Source organism: Heteronotia binoei, chromosome 10 (genome assembly GCF_032191835.1).
Source record: "Heteronotia binoei isolate CCM8104 ecotype False Entrance Well chromosome 10, APGP_CSIRO_Hbin_v1, whole genome shotgun sequence".
NCBI lineage: Eukaryota > Metazoa > Chordata > Lepidosauria > Squamata > Gekkonidae > Heteronotia > Heteronotia binoei.
Genome location: NC_083232.1, coordinates 91,451,113 through 91,475,354, shown reverse-complemented (window position 1 = coordinate 91,475,354; position 24,242 = coordinate 91,451,113). Strand labels below are relative to the sequence as shown.

General features: G+C 48.9%; 1 protein-coding gene across 1 annotated transcript in view; it reads left to right on the top strand.

The window, feature by feature from the left end:
- The window catches only part of TNS3 (tensin 3), a 298,608-nt gene that overhangs the window by 108,012 nt on the left and 166,354 nt on the right, over window positions 1-24,242 (top strand). Inside the window, exons 12-15 of the mRNA XM_060247769.1 lie at window positions 6,497-6,609; window positions 7,889-7,949; window positions 8,937-9,012; window positions 21,157-21,286. Coding sequence (XP_060103752.1) covers window positions 6,497-6,609; window positions 7,889-7,949; window positions 8,937-9,012; window positions 21,157-21,286 — 380 coding nt within the window. The remainder of the gene's footprint in view (window positions 1-6,496; window positions 6,610-7,888; window positions 7,950-8,936; window positions 9,013-21,156; window positions 21,287-24,242) is intronic.

The window sequence follows — 24,242 nt, the reverse complement described above, 5'->3', positions numbered from 1 at the left end:
ACTATTTCCAGAGTAACAACAACCAGGTGACAGAGTGCATATCAGTTACTTGGTTCTAAATGGTGACATTTGAAAGAATTGTACCTCCGCCTTGTGATCTTACAGTGTTAATCCTAAACAGAGTTGTTGATGGTGGAAAGGGCCGTTGAGTTGCAGCCAATTTATGGGGACCCCGTAAGGTTTTTCAAGGCGAGAGGTGTTCAGAGGTAGCTTGCTATTGACTGCCCCTGGTCTTCCTTGGAGGGGCTCCCATTCAAGCATTAACCAAGGTGATCCTCTGTAGCTTTTGAGATCTGACAAGCCCTGGCTAACAGTTAAAGGTAAAGGTAGTTCCCTGTCGTTTCCGACTCTGGGGTGACTTTTTATGGGGTGGTTTGTCACGGCAGACTTTTTATGGGGTGGTTTGCCATTGCCTTCCCCACTCACCAGTAAAGGTGCAAGCTCCTGGAGAGCCAGTTTGAAGAAGAAAAAGAAGAAGACATTGGATTTATATCCCGCCCTCCACTCCAAAGAGTCTAAGAGCGGCTCACAATCTCCTTTACCTTCCTCCCCCACAACAGAAACCATGGGAGGTGGGTGGGGCTGGAGAGGGCTCTCCCAGCAGCTGCCCTTTCAAGGACAACCTCTGCCAGAGCTATGGCTGACCCGAGGCAATGCCAGTAAGTGCAAGTGGAGGAGTGGGGAATCAAACCCGGTTCTCCCTGATAAGAGTCCGCACACTTAACCACTACACCAAACTGGATCTCAGTTTGGTGTAGTGGTTAAGTGTGCGGACTCTTATCTGGGAGAACCGGGTTTGATTCCCCACTCCTCCACTTGCAGCTGCTGGAATGGCCTTGGGTCAGCCGTAGCTCTGGCAGAGGTTGTCCTTGAAAGGGCAGCTGCTGTGAGAGCCCTCTCCAGCCCCACCCACCTCACAGGGTGTCTGTTGTGGGGGAGGAAGGTAAAGGAGATTGTGAGCTGCTCTGAGACTCTTCAGAGTGGAGGGCAGGATATAAATCCAATATCTTCTTCACTTCACCCCCCCCCCCAGCAAGTTGGGTACTCATCAGTGTTCCCTCTAAGCTGAGTTAGCGTGTGCTAGCTCACAGATTTTTAGCCTCCAGCTCACACATCTTTGTCTTAGCTCAGGAAGGATGACCCCAGAGCACAATAATTTATGCAGCAGTGCACAATTTTAATACCAGTAGCTCATAAAGTAGAATTTTTGCTCACAAGACTCTGCAGCTTAGAGGGAACATTGGTACTCATTTTACCGACCTCGGAAGGATGGAAGACTGAGTCAACCTTGAGCCGGCTACCTGAACCCAGCTTCCACTGGGATCTAACTCCAGTTGTGAGCAGAGAGCTTGGACTGCGGTATTGCAGCTTTACCACTCTGTGCCGTTGGGCTCATCAAAGGTAAAGGTAGTCCCCTTTTCAAGCACCAGTCGTTTCCGACTCTGGGGTGACGTCGCATCACGATGTTTTCATGGCAGGTTTTTTACGGGGTGGTTTGCCCTTGCCTTCCCCAGTCATCTACGTTTTCCCCCCAGGAAGCTGGGTCCTCATTTTACCGACCTCGGAAGGATGGAAGGCTGAGCCGACCTCGAGCAGGCTAGCTGAACCCAGCTTCCACCGGGATCGAACTCTGGTCATGAGCAGAGAGTTTGGACTGCAGTAGTGCAGCTTTACCACTCTGCACCACGGGGCTGCTTCGGCTAACCGTCACGCCCTGCTTAATCAGAGAGATCTATCAACCAGCGAAGTCATTGGGGATTACAAGGGTATCGTTCTGTTTAGGGTCGCACGCTTAGCGAGATAGCTTTACCTTTCTCAGGAACACGACACATTAGCCAGGGTCGTTGGAAAGCCCTATATGGCCGAGGACCTGCCTACCTGAGGGACCGTCTCTCCCCATAAGAGCCCCAAAGAGCACTGAGGTCAGCAGGGAAGAACAAGCTGACTATCCCTGGGCCAAAGGAGGCAAAATCACAGAGCACCCGTGCACGGGCCTTCTCTGTTACAGCCCCGTGCCTCTGGAACCAGCTCCCGGAGGAGGTGCGGGCCCTGTGGAATCTGGACCAATTCCGCAGGGCCTGTAAGACCATTCTTTTCAGGCAGGCCTTTGTAGACCGCTGACAAAGATGGCTGTTCAACCCACCAAATGATTCCATCTAGTGATCCCTGCCATTATATAAATGCACAGAATAACATCAGGAACATCACCGCTGCTGCTAAACTATGGAATGGCTTAGACAATCGGAACTGGTTTTAGATATTGTTGTTTTAAATTATTGTATAATTTAAATGCTGTTTTAAACTTATTATATATTGTATAATTTTATCGAACTTGTTGTTAGCCGCCCTGAGCCTGCCTAGGCGGGGAGGGCGGGATATAAATAAAATTTATTATTATTATTATTATAAAGGTGGAGGAGACATTTTGTGGGTTTTGCAGCCGCAGACGTTTTTCTGTGCACAATGGAAAGCTGTCTTGATTTACCTCCAGTATCAAAACCGGAAGCCTGGCCAGCATCTCTAAGGAACGCAGCCAACACCTCCCTAAGAGGTTGCCATGGCCTAGAGCTTCAGTTCTTGATGCAGCATGCGTTGAAAAAGCAGCTCCGTTCAGAGTTAGCTTGGCGGGCTTTGAAATTCCCAAACGGAAAGAGAAACAGGAGTGACTGACTGACATGCTCTTATAATTAAAGTGTCCCAAGGGAAAAGAAAGGAAGAAGCCGGTCTCATGGTTTGATTTGGTCACCCTAGCTACCCGGCCCCTTTATAGTCCGGCAAGCAACAATTTGTACCCTTGTTTAAAGAGAGAGGCCTTGCTAGCTATTGAGAAAACAAGCCTTGTGTTAGAAGCCCAGTTCGGGCGATCAGATCCGTTTCTCACTCTCTGGATCAAAACTTTCCCAGTGAGCTGCTCTTTTTCTCCAGAGACCTACGCAGCTGGCTACACAGTGGAAAAATAACAACACGTCCCCCCCGCCACCCGAGGCTTTTACATTTTAATAAATATTTAGCTTGGAGAGCTCCGTTCCCATTCAGCTGTCCGTCTGCACAAAAGCGCCGCTTTATTAAAAAGGGCTGAGTGCACACTTGTAAACATTGTTTCTCGGGGCACCGTGGGAGCCAAAGGGATGAAGATGTTTGTCGTGCCCTCGCTGAGATGGCCTGGCTGCAGGATGAAACAGGCCTGGTCTTCTAGCAGTCTTTCCCTTCTGCAGACAAGCAGCCATGAGAACCAGAAACCTTCCGGATGGTTTTGGCAGCCTGTGCTTCAGCACCTTTATGGCAGCCATACAGCAGGTTGTAGTACAGGAGTGGCTACATGTGGCTCTCTCACACATACTGTGTGGCTCCTGTCGGCTGGTGTGGAGAAGGCATTTCTGTCCTTAAATCACTTCTTCTAGTTGGCTTGGAAAAATACATTTAAAGTTTCTTTCTTTCCACCTTTCCCTCCCATCCATCTATCTTCCTTCCTTCCCTCCCCTCCCCCTCCCTTCCCCTCCCTCCCTCCCTCCCTCCCTTCCTTCCTTCCTCCCCTCCCCTCCCCCTCCCTTCCCCTCCCTCCCTCCTCCCCCTCCCTCCCTCCCTCCCTCCCTCCCTTCCTTCCTTCCTTCCTTCCTTCCTTCCTTCCTTCCTTCCTTCCTTCCTTCCTTCCTTCCTTCCTTCCTTCCTTCCTTCCTTCCTTCCTTCCTTCCTTCCATCCATCCCCCCCTTCCTCCCCTCAAACATCTGATGTTTGTGTCTTGAGGCTCTCAGACATCTGATGTTTGTTCTATGTGGCTCTTGAGTTAAGCAAGTTTGGCCACCCCTGATGTCGTAGAATCTGCATGTTAAATGTGGGACTCCTCTACTTAAGGCGCCTTATTCCGTCTGAGGCAGATGTGATTTTTTGCTCATGCCCCTTTGACGCATCTGCAGCTGAATTAGTTTTTGTGCAGATGCTGAGAAACTGTATGTAGAAGAGGGAGTTGGAATCGCATGATCGTCGGACTAAGTTTGTATAGCTCAGGCCCAGACCCTGCCCACAAAATTGAGGGCTTGTCTTCACAAGATGAAAAGCCCCTTGGCGCAGAGTGTTAAAGCTGCAGTACTGCTCACGAGTCACGACCTGAGTTCAATCCCTGGCAGAAGCTGGGTTTTCAGGTAGCCAGCTTGAGGTTGACTCAGCCTTCCATCCTTTTGAGGTCGGTGAAATGAGTCCCCAGCTTGCTAGGGGGAAAGTGTAGAGGACTGGGGAAGGCAATGGCAAACCACCCCATAAAAAGTCTGCCGTGAAAACGTTGTGAAAGCAACGTCACCCCAGAGTCGAAAATGACATGTGCTTGGACAGGGGATTCCCTTTACCTTTATACTGAACATAGGAGCCCTGTGGCGCAGAGTAGTAAAACTGCAGTACTGCAGTCTGAGCTCTCTGCTCATGACCAGAGTTCGATCCCAGAAGAAGCTGGTTCAAGTAGCCAGCTCGAGGTTGACTCAGCCTTCTATCCTTCTGAGGTCAGTAAAATGAGGACCCAGCTGGCTGGGGGGGAAAGCGTAGATGACTGGGGAAGGCAATGGCAAACCACCCTGTAAAAAGTCTGCCGTGAAAACATTGTGAAAGCAACGTCACCCCAGAGTTGGAAACAACTGGTATTTGCACAGGGGACCTTTCCTTTCCTACACAAGATGGGTGACATGGGTCGGGGTGTTGCCTGGGTGTGATTCTCAGTCACTTGTATTGCGGGGGCCCCTTAGTAACCATGGTGTATTGCGGGGGGGGGGCTCACCTTAGTAACCATGGTGTCACATGATGTGGCTTTAGAAGTCTGCATGAGAGGAGAGGGCACTTTGGCCTACCTCCCCCCCACACACAATTTTTGTGAACAGAAATGGCCGCAAAGGGACCCTTTTTGCCCCTGTCTCATGCTCTAGGTAATAGTAATAATAACCGGGGGTTTTTTGTAGCAGGAGCTCCTTTGCACATTAGGCCACACCCACTGATGTAGCCAATCCTCCTACAGCTTACAGTAAGTAGGCCCTGTACTAAGAGCCTTGTAAGCTCTTGGAGGATTGGCTACATCAGGGGCGTGTAACCTAATATGCAAAGGAGTTCCTGCTACCAAAAAAAAAGCCCTTATTGTATGACATTCATTGTAGAATAGCCAGGAGACCCTCAGATTGTCTGGCAGCCAGAAGTTCTAGCTCTTTTAGCATTATGCAGCACTAGGTGGCAAGGTAGACTTTTTTTTTTTAAGGCAAGAGACATTTCAGAGGTGGTTTGCTATTGGCTGCTTCTACGTCTGGTATTCCTTGAGGGTCACGTAAAGCTCCTGGGCACTGAATGATGAAGCACTATGTAAGGCGAGTCCCCTGATGGTAGGAGATTGAAAGTCTACTTGTGTCCGTAGATGAACCCTAGGATGTTGTGGATTCTGTGGCTCAGGCTGACATACGAACATATGAAGCTGCCTTCTACTGAAGCAGCCCCTCGGTCCATCAAAGTCAGTCTTGTCTACTCAGACTGGCAGCGGCTCTCCAGGGTCTCAAGCTGAGGTTTTTCACGCCTATTTGCCTGGACCCTTTTGAGTTGGAGATGCCGGAGATTGAACCTGAGGCCTTTTGCTTACCAAGCAGATGCTCTACCACTGAGCCGCCGTCCCTCCCCAAAGTGTGGAGCTCTTTGTGGAGGCCCCTTTGCAATATTGAGTCAGCTGCATGAGGAAGGGGCTGGAGAGGGGGGCAGGTGATCTTCCAGTTCAGGCAGCACAACCCCTATACAGTTTGACCATCTGCTTTGAACTAATGATTCATTGTCATGTGTGAAATGACAGGTTGCAGACTTCTTCTTCTCCTCCTCCTTCCTTCCTTCCTTCCTTCCTTCCTTCCTTCCTTCCTTCCTTCCTTCCTTCCTTCCTTCCTTCCTTCCTTCCTTCCTTCCTCCCTCCCTCCCTCCCTCCTTTCCTTCCCTCCCTCCCTCTTTCTTTCTTTCTTTCTTTCTTTCTTTCTTTCTTTCTTTCTTTCTTTCTTTCTTTCTTTCTCTCTTTCTCTCTTTCCTCCTCTTTCTCTCTTTCTCTCTTTCTCTCTTTCTCTCTTTCTCTCTTTCTCTCCCCCTCTCCCTCCCTCCCTCCCTCCCTCCCTCCCTCCCTCCCTTCCTTCCTTCCTTCCTTCCTTCCTTCCTTCCTTCCTTCCTTCCTTCCTTCCTTCCTTCCTTCCTTCCTTCCTTCCTTCCCTAGGCAGGAAGCCAAAGGACATCCTTGTCAATATTACAACTGGTGTCTTGCTACCCATTGCAGATTGCAGGATAACGGGTGGTATTTATTGTTGTCTTTCCTTAGAATGGACACATGTGGATCTGATGATCATCTCTGGGTCCTCTTCCTAAAACCATTCAGTGGGGAGTTGAGCTATGCATCCCAGTTTCTTCCAGAGCACCGTTTTAAATGGATTTCTTTTCCCAAGTGGACCGCTACTGTTGTGTTTGCTTTGGTTTACTTACCGTGACGGTCCCTCTTTCTTTCAGGTATGTGCACTTTTTGAGTGGCCTCCTCTCCGGGTCTGTGAAAATGAACACCACCCCTCTCTTCCTGCACTATGTCATCTTGCATGGAATCCCGAGCTTTGATGCTGGCGGAGGTGAGTTATTTTGCATGCTGTTGTCTGTATCCCTAGGGGTTTTTTACAGAATTTGGGACCCGTGCCAGTAATTCTTCAGATAGGCTACAGTCTCTCACTAATTGCATCCTCATCCCCTCCTGGGCTCAAAGGTAGAAATCCATCCCGTGTCTTTGGTTTCCCTACCTCAGCATGGATCTTCTTCTTGTTCCACCCACCACACCTCAGCATTGCCCAATCAGCGGCTCTCTTGCTCCTTCTCCTTCAGTAATGGCTGGAGAAGACTCTCCAGGATGCAACGAGCCATCTTAGAATGGCTGGTAAGACTTCTCCAGTGTGTGGCTGTCTCTTTTAGAACTCAGTGAGACAATGCAGAACTTCCAGACATGTCGCATCTAAACTTCCTAGCATTCTCCTGAAAGAACTCTCCTTCCTTACCAGTTAGCTTCCAGAGGAGCAGGAAGAATTTTAAGAAGAACCAGGGGTGGAATTCTAGCAGGAGCTCCTTTGTATGTTAACCCCCATCGCCCTGATGTAGCCAATCCTTCAAGAGCTTACAAAAAAGAGCCTTGTAAGCCCTTGGAGGATTGGCTACATCAGGGGTGTGTGGCCTAATATGCAAAGGAGCTCCTGCTACAAAAAAAGCCCCGGGGTGCGGCCTTGGCACAGGGTTACTCCTCATTCAGAACCAGGTCAGGGTTTCCCAGAGCTCTTGCTAGAATTCCACCCCTAGAAAGAACTACCCTGAATTATCCGGGCTAGGACTTGTGGAGGTGGCTGCTGAAGGAGACCTTATCAGTACTAGAAATATTATCAGTGATGTCAATACTGTTGAACGGATACAGAGATATCCTTACTGGCTGGAGGAACTCTGGCTGGTTGGTAGCGTCCTTTCTCCAGCAGTTGGCCAAAGGACAGTCGCTTTCTGGTTGGCAACCCCTCCTGGTGCAAACCGGGTTCACTAGGGGAAGGGTATCTCTTCCTGTCCCAAATTGAGCCCGGGAAAACAGGAGTCTCTCAGATCCTAGTACAAAAGAACAAACTGTAACAGGTTTCCATGAACAATATGGCAGCTGTCTTTCCATCCGCCTTAGAAATGACAGAAGAGAGTGACAGGATCTGTGTACCTATGAGAGCCGTTAAAGCCAAATAGGTATATTTCCCTGTGGCTGCCTTTGAGAACAGAAATTATGGTCAATCCAAAAGTTACCTTTGTGAGTACTTCTGGCCTACTTAATAGCCCATTTGCAGCAGTGTCTTTTTTGCATCGTTTCTGTATTGTTCAACGTTTGTTTTCCAGTTTGTCGGCCATTTCTGAAGTTGTACCAAGCCATGCAGCCAGTTTATACGTCAGGAGTATAGTAAGTGAGCACCACCCGCATTCCCTCATGTGTCTATTACTCAACCAAAAAAAGACATCTTGTTGAGTCCCTTTCAGACCTCTTCTGGGAAAGATTGTAGGTCGTGGATCACGCGTTGAGATCCTCTCCAGTTTGGTGTGGTGGTTAAGTGTGCGGACTCTTATCTGGGAGAACCGGGTTCGATTCCCCACTCCTCCACTTGCAGCTGCTGGAATGGCCTTGGGTCAGCCATAGCTCTCACAGAATTGTCCTCGAAAGGGCAGCTTCTGGGAGAGCTCTCTCAGCCCCACCTACCTCACAGGGTGTCTGTTGCGGGGGGGAGAAGATATAGGAGATTGTAAGCTGCTCTGAGTCTCTGATTCAGAGAGAAGGGCAAGGTATAAATCTGCAATTCTTCTTCTTCTTCCTGCGTTGAAATATTTCCAGTGTCAGTCCTGCTTCTGCAATGCACTTTGTTATTCTTGTTTTTTTAACTGCATTACCGCTCAATTCTGAAACTGGAGACGGGGGCGGGCGGAATGTTGAATGGAATAAGACACTTAGGTTCTATGAATTGTTTCCTTGTTTCTGTCATTTTACCAGGGAAAAGGTGGGGCGGGAAGGAAAAATGAACTCCTATCTTTTGTCTTTCGTTATTTACATTACCATGGATGTTTAAAAAAAAAAAAAAAAAAACTTAAATGATTTATTTACTTAAAGTTTTGCTACACACTTGTTTGCTGGAGGTACTAAATTTCTGAGCTTAATACAAATCGAAATGCTCTAAAGAGAATTAGGCTAATGGATTCTCTTCCTGTCGTCGCAGCGTTCGTAATGTCCTAGCGCAGAGATTTTTGCGTGTGAAGCATTAGAACATTGGGTCTCCTAATTTTTTCCCCCCGAGGTGGTATAGTCTGGGGAACGTGGTCATCTGGGCTTCTGGGGTCAAAAGGATCTTAAAGTGCCACGGCTCTTGTAATTGTCCCCCTCCCCCATTTGTTGTTTAAGTAGCGTGGGGCCAGAAAACCAAGGCAGAATCTGCATTGCTATAGAACCAGCCCAGCTTCTGAAGGGAGATATTATGGTAAGTAATACCTGGATTTAATTTACTCATGCACGCCCTGCTTTTTTCAACAGTGGCTTGCGACATCCTTCTCTTCCATTCCCTCTTCACAACAGCCCTTTGAGGTAGGTTAGGGTGAGAGAGCTGACAGGCCCAAGGTCACCTAGCTGGCTTCCCAAGCACAAGAGGGGTTTTCCACTGGATCCTAGTCCGACGCTCTGCTCGTCAAGGATGGGTCTATCCATCTCTGGTAGACATGATGGCTACCCGTCATTTCGTACAGAGATGGGATACAATATGTGGAGTTAGATAAAAAGGTGAAGGTAGTCCCCTGTGCAAGCACCAGTCGTTTCCGATTCTGAGATGATGTTGCTTTCACAATCTTTTCACCGCAGACTTCTTACCGGGTGGTTTGCCATTGCCTTCCCCAGTCATCTACGCTTTCCCCTCAGCAAGCTGGGTCCTCATTTTACCGACCTCGGAAGGATGGAAGGCTGAGTCAACCTCGAGCCGGCTACCTGAAAACCCAGCTTCCGCCAGGATCGAACTCAGGTCGTGAGCAGAGCTTAGGACTGCAGTACTGCAGCTTTACCACTCTGCACCATGGGACTCCTATGTTCATTATAAAGGAAAAGGTAGTCCCCTGTGCAAGCACTAGTCGTTTCCGACTCTGGGATGACGTTGCATTCATAATGTTTTCATGGCAGACTTTTTACCGGGTGGTTTGCCATTGCCTTCCCCAGTCATCTAAGCTTTCCCCCCAGCAAGCTGGGTCCTCATTTGACCGACCTCGGAAGGATGGAAGGCTGAGTCAACCTCAAGCCGGCTACCTGATAAACCCAGCTTCCGCCAGGGATTGAACTCAGGCCGTGAGCAGAGAGTTCAGACTGCAGTACTGCAGCTTTACCACTCTGTGCCACAGGACTCTTTGTGGAGTTAGATACAGTGGGATTTAAAGAGCCCTATGCTGAGGCTTTGCTTGTGAAAACGGGTGTCCTTGAAGGTGGAATAGCCCAAAAGTGACCCCGTTCGGACCAAACGATCATCAGTCCTCTGTGTTCATGGCTCGAGACTTCGGCTGTTTGCAAGGATACCCATTTGACTGAAGGAGAGCAGCACCTGGGAGGGAGAGAAGGGACTTACAGAGGGGAAGGGAATAGGCAGTGTGAAAAAGAAGGCAACAGCCCCTGGTCCTTGAGCCCATGCGTTCTCCCCTTGAATGAGCCTGGCCCCACTGGATTCACGAGCAGCTCCGGCTGCATTGCTGCGCTGCTCGCTCAGCGGCTTGGAAGCGACATGTGGCTCTGTTGTGCCACCCTGCAGCTTTTCTGAGCAAGGTGGCACCTGCCCCTGCATCTCAGGAAAGCGGGCAAAGTCCTTGGTCTGTTGGGCTTGGGGCCGACAGGTGGTTCCTGCCTTGAAACAGCCATCGCACGAAGGAGACGTCAACCGTGAGCCTCTCTGCAGTGCAGACCTTGTGCCGGGGCTGGAAATAAATGTGACTTTGGGGGAGGTTGATGATAACTGAGAACGTGGCTGTCTGTGAACTGCAGAGTGAGTACTGCTGCAGTGGTGGATTGTTTTAGAGCAGGGGTGGCCAAACAGTGGCTCAGGAGCCACGGGCGACTCTTTCACACATATTGTGTGGCTCTTGAAGCCCCCCACCAGCTCGTCGGCTGACTAGAAGACATTTGCCTCTTTAAATGGCTTCTCCAAGCCAAGCCAGCTGGTGGCTTAGAGAGTGCATTTAAAGTTGCTTTCTCTCCATATCTCTCTCGCTCCTGCCTCCCCTCATCTATTTTCCTTCCTTCCTTCCTTCCTTCCTTCCTTCCTTCCTTCCTTCCTTCCTTCCTTCCTTCCTTCCTTCCTTCCTTCCTTCCTTCCTTCCTTCCTTCCTTCCTTCCTTCCTTCCTTCCTTCCTTCCTTCCTTCCTTCCTTCCTTCCTTCCTCCCTCCCTCCCTCCCTCCCTCCCTCCCTCCCTCCCTCCCTCCAACATCTAATGTTTATTCTGTGTGGCTCTTACATTAAGCAAGTTTGGCCACCCCTATTTTAGAGGGTAGCGGTGTTGCTGTGCAATAGAAGAACTAGGTTCAAGTTCATTAGCAGTGTAGAGACCAACAAGCATTTTGGGCATGAGCTTTTGTTGAGTATCTGATGAAGGGAACTTGGCTTCTTGAAAGCCGATACTTCAAAAATCTTGTTCTCTAAGCTGCTGCTGGACCAGAACCGAGCTGTAGTGGATTGCATTCTTTGCTTCTTTGCTTTAAACCGTGTTTTTGTAAGTTGTTGGGGAGGGAAGCAGGGTTAAGAAGAACCCTTGTGCGTCGGGGTGGCGTCTTTGCTGCAGTTCTTCCGCATCGCTCCTGAGCGAAGTGCGTCTCCCTGCCAAGACGGCTCCGCGTTTTGTGCCACCCATTTTGGCATGTGCTGAAAAGGCCATTGATGCCTTGGCACAGGTGTCCCTCTCGGTGCCGCTACCCGGTTGCTGGCAAAATCTGTGAGCTGGCTGACGGCCCTCGTACTGGCAAATCATTGCCTGTCGGCGATCATTAAGGACTTTTTAAAAAGTGTATGCAAGAGACAGCTGGCAAAAATAGTCATTTTAAAAATATTGGGTGAAGTTATATGTCTGGTTGGAGACTTAAGATCCTTTGGTGTGAACTCTTATCTTTTTATCTCCTGTAATACATATTATAATATTATACGGATTGGAAATGTAAGCTTCAATAGATAACTTAAATGAAGACCTACAATCGCTAAAACATTCCATTTAGATTTTGATGATATAGTCTAAAGCGATAATAACATCTGATAATATCTGTCTTTAAGAAAGTTTATTTTTCATGCAGATTAGATTAGTATTGATTTTTTGTATCTTTAATTTTCTATTTCCCCTTTTCCTGTTCCCTTTGTTTTTCTGGAAAACGAATAAACACCTTTCACAAACTTAAAAATCAGCATCTTCGTTTAGGGAAATTCTGTAACGTGAGCACACAGAGAAATATTGGTCAGTAGGACCATGTGCGTGTTTCTATGCATGTGCTGCAGTTCTGTGGAACAGAGGTTAGTAGCGACAGAGCAAAACGTGGTATGGACAGCAGAAAGATGCCTGGGAATCTTTGCTTCCTTTTTTCTTTTAAACCACATTCCTAGTGTTTAAATATCCAAGCCAAATGGAAGGGCAAATGAACTTTCCAGGAACTAGAGGACAATATTTTCTTGCCTTTCAGGAGCCGTCACCCCTCTGGGTGACTAGCAAAACCAAAAGAAATTTTTCAGCGTGGCAAAATAAGGCAGACCAACTTTTGCTCTCCTTCCATAATGTGTGCAGCTTCAAAGCTCAGCTTTATTTTTGTCAGCTGCTGAATCCATGCAGCCCTGCGTCTGGTGTGCGACAGAGCCAGGGCCTTTTCTGTCGTAGCCCCATGCTAGTGGAACATAAGAACATACGAGAAGCCATGTTGGATCAGGCCAATGGCCCATCCAGTCCAACACTCTGTGTCACACAGTGGCCAAAAAAACCCCAAGTGCCATCAAGAGGTCCACCAGTGGGGCTAGAAGCCCTTCCACTGTGCCCCTTCCCCAAGCACAAGAATACAGAGCATCACTGCCCCAGACAGAGAGTTCCAACAATACGCTGTGGCTAATAGCCACTGATGGACCTCTGCTCCATATGCTTATCCATTCCCCTCTTGAAGCTGGCTATGCCTGTAGCCACCACCATCTCCTGTGGCAGTGAGTTCCATGTGTTAATCACCCTTTGGGTGAAGAAATACTTCCTTTTATCAGTTCTAACCCGACTGCTCAGCAATTTCATGGAATGCCCACGAATTCTTGTATTGTGAGAAAGGGAGAAAAGTCCTTCTTTCTCCACCTTCTCTGTCCCATTCATGATCTTGTAAACCTCTATCATGTCACCCCGCAGTGGACGTTTCTCCAAGCTAAAGAGCTCCCTGAGGAGGTTAGGGCCCTGTGAGAGCTCGCAGAGATCCGCAGGGCCTGTAAGACAGTGCTCTTCCACCGGGCATTTGTGAATTAAGATCACAGGCTACAACAGACTCCGAAACATCTCGACCACCTCTAGCATGAACCTAAGAGCTGTTTTTCTATAGAACACGCAGCTGGAACAACAGAATAGAAAAATGTAAAGATCATTATAGCACTTGAAATGTTTTGATTTTTTATGTTTTTGTGTCTTAATGTAATTTTATAATCCATGTATTTAAATGAACATGTAAGCCGCCCTGAGCCTTCTTTTGCGGGGAGGGCGGGATATAAATTGAACAAAATAAATACAATAAGTGTAGCTCAGAAAATGAGGAGGACCTAAAGAACCTCTTGTTGAGGGTGAAAGAGGTGAGCACAAAAGAAGGCTTGAAACTCAAAATTTAAAAAAACAACAACGAAGATCATGGCATCCGGCCCCATCACACCTTGGCAAATAGAAAGGGAAGACATGGAAGGTAGTGACAGACTTCTCATTTCTGGGATCCGAGATCACTGCAGATGGTGACTGCAGCCATGAAATTAAAAGACGTTTGCTCCTTGGGAGGACAGCTCTGGTGCACCTAGGTGTCAAGCATGCGGTTTTCAATGACGAGTCAGGTTTGAAACAAAACTACGTTTATTGATAGACCGATACTTTCTGTGTAACAGATTCTTGAGAGTGATGCTAAAGATACATTGATACAATACTTTTAAGGCATACTTCAAAAGGATTCCAAAAGGTGGGGGCGAGGGATGTGCTCTGACACATAAACTATCATAAATGTCTACATTCTCATGGCGTTATCAGGACTCCATCCTTGCTTTCCCCAGATGTGCCACACTCCCTAACAGGAACGTATGGGAAGGTGCTGATTGTTCTTTCTCAAGTTAGTTTCGTTTCTCTCTACTTCTGCTTCGCAAGCAATAAAGCAAGAAGGCGGAGGGGGAAAGAATAACACAGTTAATACACCCTGGTCCTCCATGATATTTCACAGGCCAGCTTTATGGAGGACCCTTAAACAATCAATTACCAGTGGAATTCTACCATGCTTGACACTAGGCAGTATAATAAAAAGTAGAGACATCACCCTGCCAACAAAAGTCCGTATAGCCAAAGCGATGGTATTCCCAGTAGTAATGTATGGCTGTGAGAATTGGACCATAAGGAAGACTGAGCGCAGAAGAATAGATGCTTTCAAGCTGTGGTGTTGGAGAAGAATCTTGAGAGTCCCTTGGACTGCAAGAAGATCAAATCAGTCAGTCCTAAGGGAAATCAACCCTGACTGTTCCCTGGAAGGTCAAATGCTGAAGCTGAAGCTCAAATCCTTTGGCCACCGATGCCAAGAGTCACTCCATCTTGTTCCTCTTGTCATGTGTATTCAATTGTATAATGCTAGGCTGTGCTTCCATGCTATGCTGCGCTTCCTATGCCTTTGATATAAGTGTAACTTGTTGCTTATCTGGTGTGAGGATGGCATGTCTGGGAATTGGCTAGTTGCTAGGTAACCAAGGGCAAGAGCTGGAGGAGATGCAAACAATGAACTGATAGCGAGCACCTGCAGTGATGAGAGCTTTGCAAAAACCCCACATAAAACCCCTGCTTTTGCTTGGCACACTTTGGCTTGAATTATAACGGTCAGGGCAAAGGTTTATAAGTTGGGGGAACTCACAGAGAGGACAGTTCCGACAACGCGTGTGTATGCCCATGAAGCTGGAATAAAGATCTTGAACTTCAGCTGTCTTTTCTTTGACTTTGGGTCTGACAACCGAATGAGAAGGGAGCACTCACTAGAGAAGATCCTGATGCTGGGAAAGACAGAAGGCAAAAGAAGAAGGGGACAGTAAAAGATGAGATGGCTGGACAGCATTACTGATGTAACTAACAGGAATTTGAGCAGACTTTGGAAGATGGTGAAAGCCTGGTGTGACTTTGTCCATGGGGTCGCAAAGAGTCGAACTCGACTTTGTGACTGAACAACAAAGCTCAGAGCCAGAGCTATGAGTATGATATTCCCAGTTCACATTTTTAGCTCTGCTTGCTTGACTTGCTGGGCACTTGTAGCAAGGCATAATTCCCGAGCCTGCGTGATGACCTCTCCAGTGTGCATTTTTATAACCGGCGCTAGCAGGTTCGAGGAGTGCCTTTAAGCCGACACGCCAAAGAGCTGCGTGCCACCGCCGCGCGTTCTTGGCACAGTGTTTGCTTGCAAATTAAAAAAAAAAATAAACCTCTTCCTGTGATGACAGTGATTCGCAACTGCCAAGTTGAGCAGCCAGTGGCAACTGGGGTTGCCGGGTCCCTCCCGGAAACTAGTGGTGGTAGGGGGCTGACTGGTGGAAGGGGGAGGCCGAGGCCCATAACGCTGGTGCTGAGTCCCCTTGGCAGCCAGTGGGTTAGTGGTGGAAGGGAGGGATCCTGGCAGCCCTAAGTGGCAAGCGGCCTCACTGGGGCTTTTTGCAGTGCGTAAACTCCGTGCCTCAGACCTCTGGGCCTGCGATCCAGTAGATGGGCCTGCCTCGCAGGACTGTCGTTGGTGTCGCTGAACTGCCGCGTGTGGAAAGAGAAGACGAGGTGGGCACGACAGAGGTCTCTAAAATTATGCAATGGGTGGAGAGAGTTGAACCGTTTCCCTTCCAGTTTGGTGCAGTGGTTAAGTGTGCGGACCGGGTTGGATTCCCCACTCCTCCACTTGCAGCTGCTGCAATGGCCTTGGGTTAGCCATAGCTTTGGCAGATGTTGTCCTTGAAAGGGCAGCTGCTGTGAGAGCCCTCACAGGGTGTCTGTTGTGGGAGAGGAAGATAAAGGAGATTGTGAGCCGCTCTGAGACTCTGAGATTCGGAGTGGGGGGCAGGATATAAATCCAATCTTCTTCTTCGTCAAACATCTCTTTTCAATCATTGGAATGATTGACATCTGCTCGAGAAACATTTCCCCCCAAATATAGACAGCCCTCGTACATACTTAAATCATCTTTCTGCATACGGTATGGAAATCTCCCCAAATGCAGCGTTTCCCTGGGACTCCCTCGAATGACACCATCGCTGTCGGAACTACCAACAGGTCTAAACTGACTCTCAGTGCTTCTTGTGCGATTGCAAAATACAAACTTACACATTTGTGCCTGGGGATAATTATTGTACGGAGAAGGAATTTTGTGTGGAGGAGGAATTAGCGCCCGGAAGGTTTTCTGGCACTGTCTCAGGCCGCACCCTCTTTCATGAGTAAGTGTGCGCCTGCTGACCGATGTCTATGCAAATGTTATACGTTCAGGATATTAGTGACACAGATTGGCTTTAACAAGGTGTTCTTAAGGTGAGGGGGGCCCTTCCATCTGTCAGCCGTCATCAGGAATAACAGCACAGCCGTGAAATGCGTATTATGAGGGTCGCATGCCGTGATTTTTAGATGCTGCCTTTGCTGGTGAAACTAAACAGTGTCTTGCCCTGGGGGTGGCCAGACTGAGTCTCGGGAGCTGCACGTGGCTCTTTCACACATATGTTGTGGCTCTTGAAGCCCCCACCACCCCATCAGCCAGCTTGGAGAAGGCAGTTCTCTCTTTAAATGACTTCGACAAGCCTAGCCTGCTGGCAGCTTGGAGAATGCAGTTAAATTTAAAGTTAAGAACATAAGAGAAGCCCTGTTGGATCAGGCCAATGGCCCATGCAGTCCAACGCTCTGCGTCACATAAGAACATAAGAGAAGCCATGTTGGATCAGGCCAGTGGCCCATCCAGTCCAACACTCTGTGTCACAGAAGAACATAAGAGAAGCCCTGTTGGATCAGGCCAATGGCCCATCCAGTCCAACGCTCTGCGTCACATAAGAGAAGCCATGTTGGATCAGGCCGATGGCCCATCCAGTCCAGCGCTCTGTGTCACAGAAGAACATAAGAGAAGCCCTGTTGGATCAGGCCGATGGCCCATCCAGTCCAACACTCTGCGTCACAGAAGAACATAAGAGAAGCCCTGTTGGATCAGGCCAATGGCCCATCCAGTCCAACACTCTGTGTCACGTAAGAACATTAGAGAAGCCATGTTGGATCAGGCCGATGGCCCATCCAGTCCAACACTCTGCGTCACATAAGAACATAAGAGAAGCCCTGTTGGATCAGGCCAATGGCCCATCCAGTCCAACACTCTGTGTCACATAAAAACATAAGAGAAGCCATGTTGGATCAGGCCAATGGCCCATCCAGTCCAACACTCTGTGTCACACAGTGGCCAAATATATATATTTGTTTTGGCTCCTGTGGAAGAGAAAGAACTGCTGATCTACATCCCCAGGGCTGGATTAACAATTAGGCCAAGTAGGCACTGACCTATGGGCCCCCACACCTTTAGGGTCCCAGGCCGGTTTCCCCCCTGCTTGCAGCCCTCCTAGCCTGCACACACAGCCAGCCACTGAGCCGCTCTTTGCCTGACTTGTGTAGTGTGGCTGCTGCTGGCATAATCGCCAGTTTTGCTTCTCTCTGCCTCTCCCTCACAGCTTTGTCAAAGGGGCTTTTGAGAAGGTGCCCGCAGGCGGTGGGGTGGGTGCTCCATCTCTGAGGTAATTTGCAAAGGGGCCCCCAAGATTTTGACTGCCTAGGGGCCTCCACAGGGTTTACTCCGGCCGCTTATATCGCTTTCCTTTCACCCCTCTCTTCTTAGTCATGTCTACTTTACCACAAAGTTCTACACCTGTTTCAGATGTCTATGGGGACACTGCATGGTGTGATGACCTCACATAAGTTAAGGAAGTGGGGCTGGGGTGAGATGGAGCTGCCGCCAGTCCATTGTAATGTCTACGTCTGCCCTCCGGCCGAAAGCCCTTTGAAAAGAGCGTAACTGGAAACCCGGTCTGGTTTGGTGTTTTGCCTTCTGTCAATTCCAGCTCAGACATCTTGGAAAAAGCTTTCTCTGGGAGTGGGGAGTTCACTTTGTGGCCGAATGGGGTAATTGGAAATGCAAATTGTCTGCTCGGATGGTTCTTCAGGCTGCCTCCTTCCATGCCCGCCTGCCGTCGCAACATGAATAACAGGGAAAGAATGTACCGTTGAGGCCTCATGAGCGCTATCTCGATTTCCCATCTGAGGTATGGCATAGACGCTGGGATCGGAGGAGGGCTTGTGTTTCTCGCAGGGCACCAGATGTCTGAATCTGTGTTTGGAAATACCGCAGGGGTGTTTTGACAACCCTTTATCTACTTTCCTGCCGCTGAACATACTTGCTCCGTGAGGTAAGGCACACCTCATGTGCAGGTGCCAGCTAAAAAGATTATGAAAGCATCAAGGATCGCTTGTGTTGTGTTGGCACCCGTGAATTCCGACTTCTTTTCTTTAAAGGAATTTTTGGGACTCCCTTCAGAGCTCCTTGAGGAGAAAAGGGACAAGTTTCTTTGAAAGACCGTTTCCCCTTCATTCCAATCTACCGTGATTTGCGCCCACAGGAGAATAAGGGAGACAGTTTAGGATAGACCCTGTTGTTTCAGCACAGACTACGCCGGCTGACGTCTCAGCTGATCAGTGGCCATATCTGGGAATCCTCTAAATCGGGGGTGTCAAACTCGTTCGTTATGAGGGCCGGACCTGACATAAATGAGATCTTGTTGGGCCAAGCCATGTCGGGCTGGGCCGTATGTGTACCTATTTAAGATTAGGTAGCAGCCCCGTGGCACAGAGTGGTAAAGCTGCAGTACTGCAGTCCTCTCGGCTCATGACCTGAGTTCGATCCCGGCGGAAGCTGGGTTCAGGTAGCCAGCTCAAGGTTGACTCAGCCTTCCATCCTGCCGAGGGTGGTAAAATGAGGACCCAGCTTGCTGTGGGGAAAGTGTAGATGACTGGGGAAGGCAATGGGAAACCACCCCGTAAAAAAGCCTGCCATTAAAACATCATGATGCGACGTCACCCCGGAGTTCGAAATGACTGGTGCTTGCACAGGGACTACCTTTACCCTTTTACGCTGACTGACATCTCAGTTAAACAGTAGCCACATCTGAGAATCCCCTAAATCAAGGGAGTCAAACTCATTTGTTACGAGGGCTGGAACTGACATAAATGAGATCTTGTTGGGCCAAGCTGAGCTGTATGTATACCTATTTAAGATTAGGTAGTAGTGATATAAATGTTATAAAGGACACAGATTAACACAAAGATTTTTTTAAAAAATTAAAACATGCTTAAAACGTTAGCACTCGTTGGTCTTAAAGGTGCTTTCTTTGTATCTCTCCCATGGGATCCAGGGAATTGGGCAAAGGAAGCTCTGGCTCTTTCCTTCCTTCCCCTGGGGACCAGGAAGGGGAGGAGCCTCAGCCAATAGAAGGAAGAGAGGCTTGGCTCAGGAGCTCTCCTGTATGACTGAGAGAGCCTGGCAAAACAAGCTCTCCCTCCGCCCTTCCTCTCCAATGGAGGAGCCCCAGCCAATGGAGAAAATAGAGACTTTGTCCTATTAAGCAAACCTGGCAAACCAAGCTGTTATGCAGAGGGAAGCAAGAGAGAGCGAGAAGTAAGCAGATGACAGCCAATTGCTTGGGGGCCTGGTAGGAGCCCTCTGAGGGCTTGACTCGGCCCCCGGGCAGCATGTTTGACACCCCTGCCCTAAATGTTTAAGGGTCCTGTGATAGACACAGACTGACATGCGTGGCCCAGGCTCCCCCAGCCCCGTCAGATCTCAGAAGCTAAGCGGGGCCAGCTAAGATTAGTACTTGAATGGGAGACCCCAAGGAAGTTGCTACGCTGAGGCAGGCAGAGGCAAGACTGCCTCGGAATGTCCCTGCTGGGCTGCCCCAAGTTAGCTGCGACTTGAAGCACCATTCCCTTCCACCACGGAAGACACCCAGGAATTCATTGGTTTAAATGGTATCCATATGTAAATGTTCTCTCAGAAGAATTAGAATACTGTGGAATTAGCTTGTACAAGGGAGATTGGAAGCGGTGTTGCTGATTGCCAGTTTGGCGCAGTGGTTAAGTGTGCGGACTCTTATCTGGGAGAACCGGGTTTGATTCCCCACTCTTCCACTTGCACCTGCTGGAATGGCCTTGGGTCAGCCATAGCTCTGGCAGAGGTTGTCCTTGAAAGGGCAGCTGCTGTGAGAGCCCTCTCTAGCCCCACTCACCTCACAGGGTGTCTGTTGTGGGGGAGGAAGGGAAAGGAGATTGTAGGCCGCTCTGAGACTCTTCGGAGTGGAGGGCGGGATATAAATCCAATATCTTCATCTACCTCACAGGGTGTCTGTTGTGGGGGAGGAAGGTAAAGGAGATTGTGAGCCGCTCTGAGACTCTTCGGAGTGAAGGGCAGGATAGAAATCCAATATCTTCATCTACCTCACAGGGTGTCTGTTGTGGGGGAGGAAGATTGTAGGCCGCTCTGAGATTCTGATTCAGAGAGAAGGGCGGGGTATAAATCTGCGGTCATCTTCTTATCTTTGTTTGGTTGGGTGGTTGAGAGCCTGTTCGGTGTAGCGGTTAAGAGCAGCAGACCATTAGTTTGATTCCTCACTCCTCCCCACAAAGCCAGCTAGGTGACCTTGGGTCAGTCATAGTTCTCTCAGAACCCTCTCAACCTCCGCCCCCCCCCACCTCTGTTGTGGGGAAGGGAAAGGTAGCTTGTGAGCAAAAATTCTACTTTGTGATTTACTGGTATTAAGAGTTGTAAGCTACTGGCATTAAAGTTGTGAGCTGCTGCACAAATTGAGGAATTAAGGACGTTAGGGCCTTGCGGGATCTCGCCCAGTTCCGCAAGGCCTGTAGGACAACAGTATTCCAGCTAGCCTTTAATTGATTCTGAAAGACCGATATAGTAAGTAAGGAATGATATCGAATAAATGCTGAACGCCATCGGAAAGGAAATGACATCAAACGATGTTAGCACCTGACTGTCTTAATGTTTTAATTCTAACTATGACGTCATTGTGTTGCAATCCTATTGTGATTTTACTGGTTGTGAGCTGCCCTGAGCCTGCTTTGGCGAGGAATGCGGGATATAAATCTAAGAAACCGTAAGCCAAACCATAAACCAACCATTATTGTGTTCTGGGGTCCTCCCTCCTGAGCGAAGACAAAAACGTGTGAGCTGGAGGCTAAAAATCTGTGAGCCGGCTCACGCTCACTCAGCTCAGAGGCAACGCCGATTGTAAGCCGCTCTGAGACGCCTTCAGGGAGTGGAGAGCGGGGTATGAAACCAACTTTCCCTCCTTCTCCAGGTGAAGTGCTACCACAAGAAATACCGATCAGCCACTCGCGACGTCGTCTTCCGCTTGCAGTTCCACACGGGTGCCGTTCAGGGCCACGGCCTGGTGTTTGGCAAAGAGGACTTGGACAACGCAAACAAAGGCAAGCTTTCTTCTTTGTACACTGGCCCTTTGTTTTGTAGCAGGAACTCCTTTGCATATTAGGCCAGACCCCTCTTACGTAGCCAATCCTCCAAGGGCTTGCAGGACTCTTAGTACAGGGCCTGCTGTAAGCTCCAGGAGGATTGGCTACCTCAGGGGCGTGCGGCCTAATATGCAAAGGAGTTCCTGCTACAAAAAAAAAGTCCTGTTTGTATGACACGGGTGGGGGAGGGGGAACATTTGCCTGTCTCGATGAGCTTCAGAACGGGCCAAGACAGCCAGCGTCTGGGATCTGGCAATAGCGGTCAAGAGCCTAGAAGCACTCCGCTCCGTGGTAAAAGTTAACACTGTTTTCACCCCTCTCCCTAAATGCTAGAACTTGAGCATCTAATGAAACCGATGGGCGGTAGGTTCAGGACGGTTGAAAGGAAATACTACTTGATGCAGAAAGCGATTAAAATTTGCTGCCTGAGGATATGAGGACGGCCACAGGAATAAGCAGTTTTTAAAGGGGATTAGATAGATTCGTGGAAAATAAGTCTATCAATGGCTACCACGGTGACAGAAGGGAATCTCCACATTCACGGGCTCTAAGCCTCTGGATCCCAAAGGCCTCGGGGAAGACCTCGGGTCTCTGAGCCCTGACGTTGGCCATCCAGAGGAACTGGTTGGCCCCTGAGGGAGATTGGATGCTGGACCAGATGGACCACTGGTCTAATCCTGCAGGGCTCTTCTTATGGTCTTCTCTACCATCAAGAATGTCAGGCTTAAAAGAGTGCATTTGCTTTGCCGTAGTGCTGTACACCAAGATGAATGGAACAAAGTAGGAGCCCGGTAGCCCCTTTTAAGGCCGACAAAGCTTTATTCCGAATGTAAACTTTCGTGTGCACGCAGACTTTATTAGACAATGGAAGGGATGCAGTGAGCAGAGCTACACGTAGCTGGTGGGGCAGTGGTTCAGAACGCAAAGCGATCCAAAGTTAGATTCCGACGGCAAAATAGTGCAATCAACAAACTGAAAGGACATTTGGTCTGGATAGCTTTTGTGTGAGACACCAATCAAACAGTAACAAGTCAGAATGGGAGAACGATGGCGAGAGTGTCATAAGGCAATAAATGGGGTCTTTTAATTGCTCTGTTGTTGCAAGTCTGGGTTAAGCTGAGGACACGTCTTTCCCAGAGGTGTTCCTGCCCACCTCATTTACTTTTGAACATGTCATGTACATTCGGCCGGGGCTCTGGGTTCTGCACTGGCTGCCAATAATATACCGAGTTTGGTACAAGGTGCTGGTCATTACCTTTAAAGCCCTATATGGCCTAGGACCTGCCTACCTGAGGGACCGTCTCTCCCCACATGTTCCCCAAAGAGTACTGAGGTCGGGAACCCAAAATCTTCTCGTTGTCCCCGGGCCAAAGGAAGCCCGCCTGAAATCTACCAGGGACAGGGCTTTCTCTGTAATGGCCCCTTCCTGGTGGAACCAGCTGCCGGAGGAGGTGAGGGCCCTGCGGGACCTTGCTCAGTTCCGCAGGGCCTGTAAGACAACCCTCTTCCGGCTGGCTTATAACTAACCGGCATAGGAAACTGAGTGTAGTTCTATTAGACTTCTGTTATGTTTTAATGTTTTTAACTGTGTAAAATGTTTAAACTTAATATTTTTATGTTAGATTTTATGTGCTGTGAGCCGCTCTGAGCCACCTTGGTGGGAAGGGCGGGACATAAATCGTAACTAAACTAAACTAAATAAACTAATTATAAAAATCATTCTAGTTTGCCGTTAGGGAAATAATGCATTACAGTATAGTGGAAGATGGTTTTAGTATATGTAGTGAGATAAACAGCCCATATCCCTTACTTGAGTATGTGAATACAATTTCACTATTTTGCCGTTAGTGTCACGAGCTGGGGCCAGGCCAGGCGAAGTCCAGGGGCAGTCCAAGGTCTGTAACCGGTGAGCAAGAGTGTCCAAGGTGCCAAAGCCAAATCGTCGTCCAGGTATCATAGGTCAGAGGTTCAGAAGCCGTAGTCAGGGGGTCCAGAAGTCAAGCCAAGGTCAGGAGGTCCAAAGTCAGAAGCCGAAGTGGATGCTAGGACGTCAGGTAGATGACTAGTTGCTTCCACAAAGCCTCCTCCCAAAGCCCACAGCTATATAGCCCTCTGCTGGCTGTTGCCCATTTGGGCTAATTGCTGGCTCTGGAAGGCAGCCAGGATCCTGTTACAACTCAAGCATCCTTGCTCTTAGGAGGGCCAGAATCCTCTCAAAACTCAGGACTCAGGGAGCGTCTTGCTTGCGAGCGTGCCGCCCTCCTCCGATCCCTGAGGTCCTGACGGAGGCGGTCACGCACACGAGCCACCCGAGAGGGCGAGGCAGGGGGGCTGGGATCTTCTTCAGCATGAGGCAGGGGTACTGGTGCAGGTGGCAGGGGTACAGTTTCCTCGGCAGACTCATCTTCCTCTGCAGGGTCCCCAGCACCCATGACAGTTAGATTCTGACTTTGCATTTTTAACCGCTGCCCACCATCCATATGTAGCTCTTCTCACTGTACCCCATTCCACTGTCTGATGAAGTATGCGTGCATATGAAAGCGTACGTTCTTAGTAAAACTTTGTTGATCTTATAGAGGCTACTGGATTCCTATTTTGTTCTGTTGCTTCAGACCAGGAGTGGCCAAACTTGCTTAATGGAAGAGCCGCGTAGAATAAACATCAGCTGTTTGAGAACCGCAAGACATGAATGTCAGATGCACGAGAGCCACAAGACGGAGGGAAGGAGGGAAATAGATGAGGATGGAAGGAGAGGCGGAAAGAAAGCAACTTTAAATGCGTTCTCCAAGCCACCGGCTGGCTTGGCATGCAGGAGTGATTTCAAGAGACAAACGCCTTCTCCAAGCTGGCTGACGGGGCAGTGGGGGCTTCAAGAGCCACACAATATGTGTGAAAGAGCCACAGTTTGGCCACC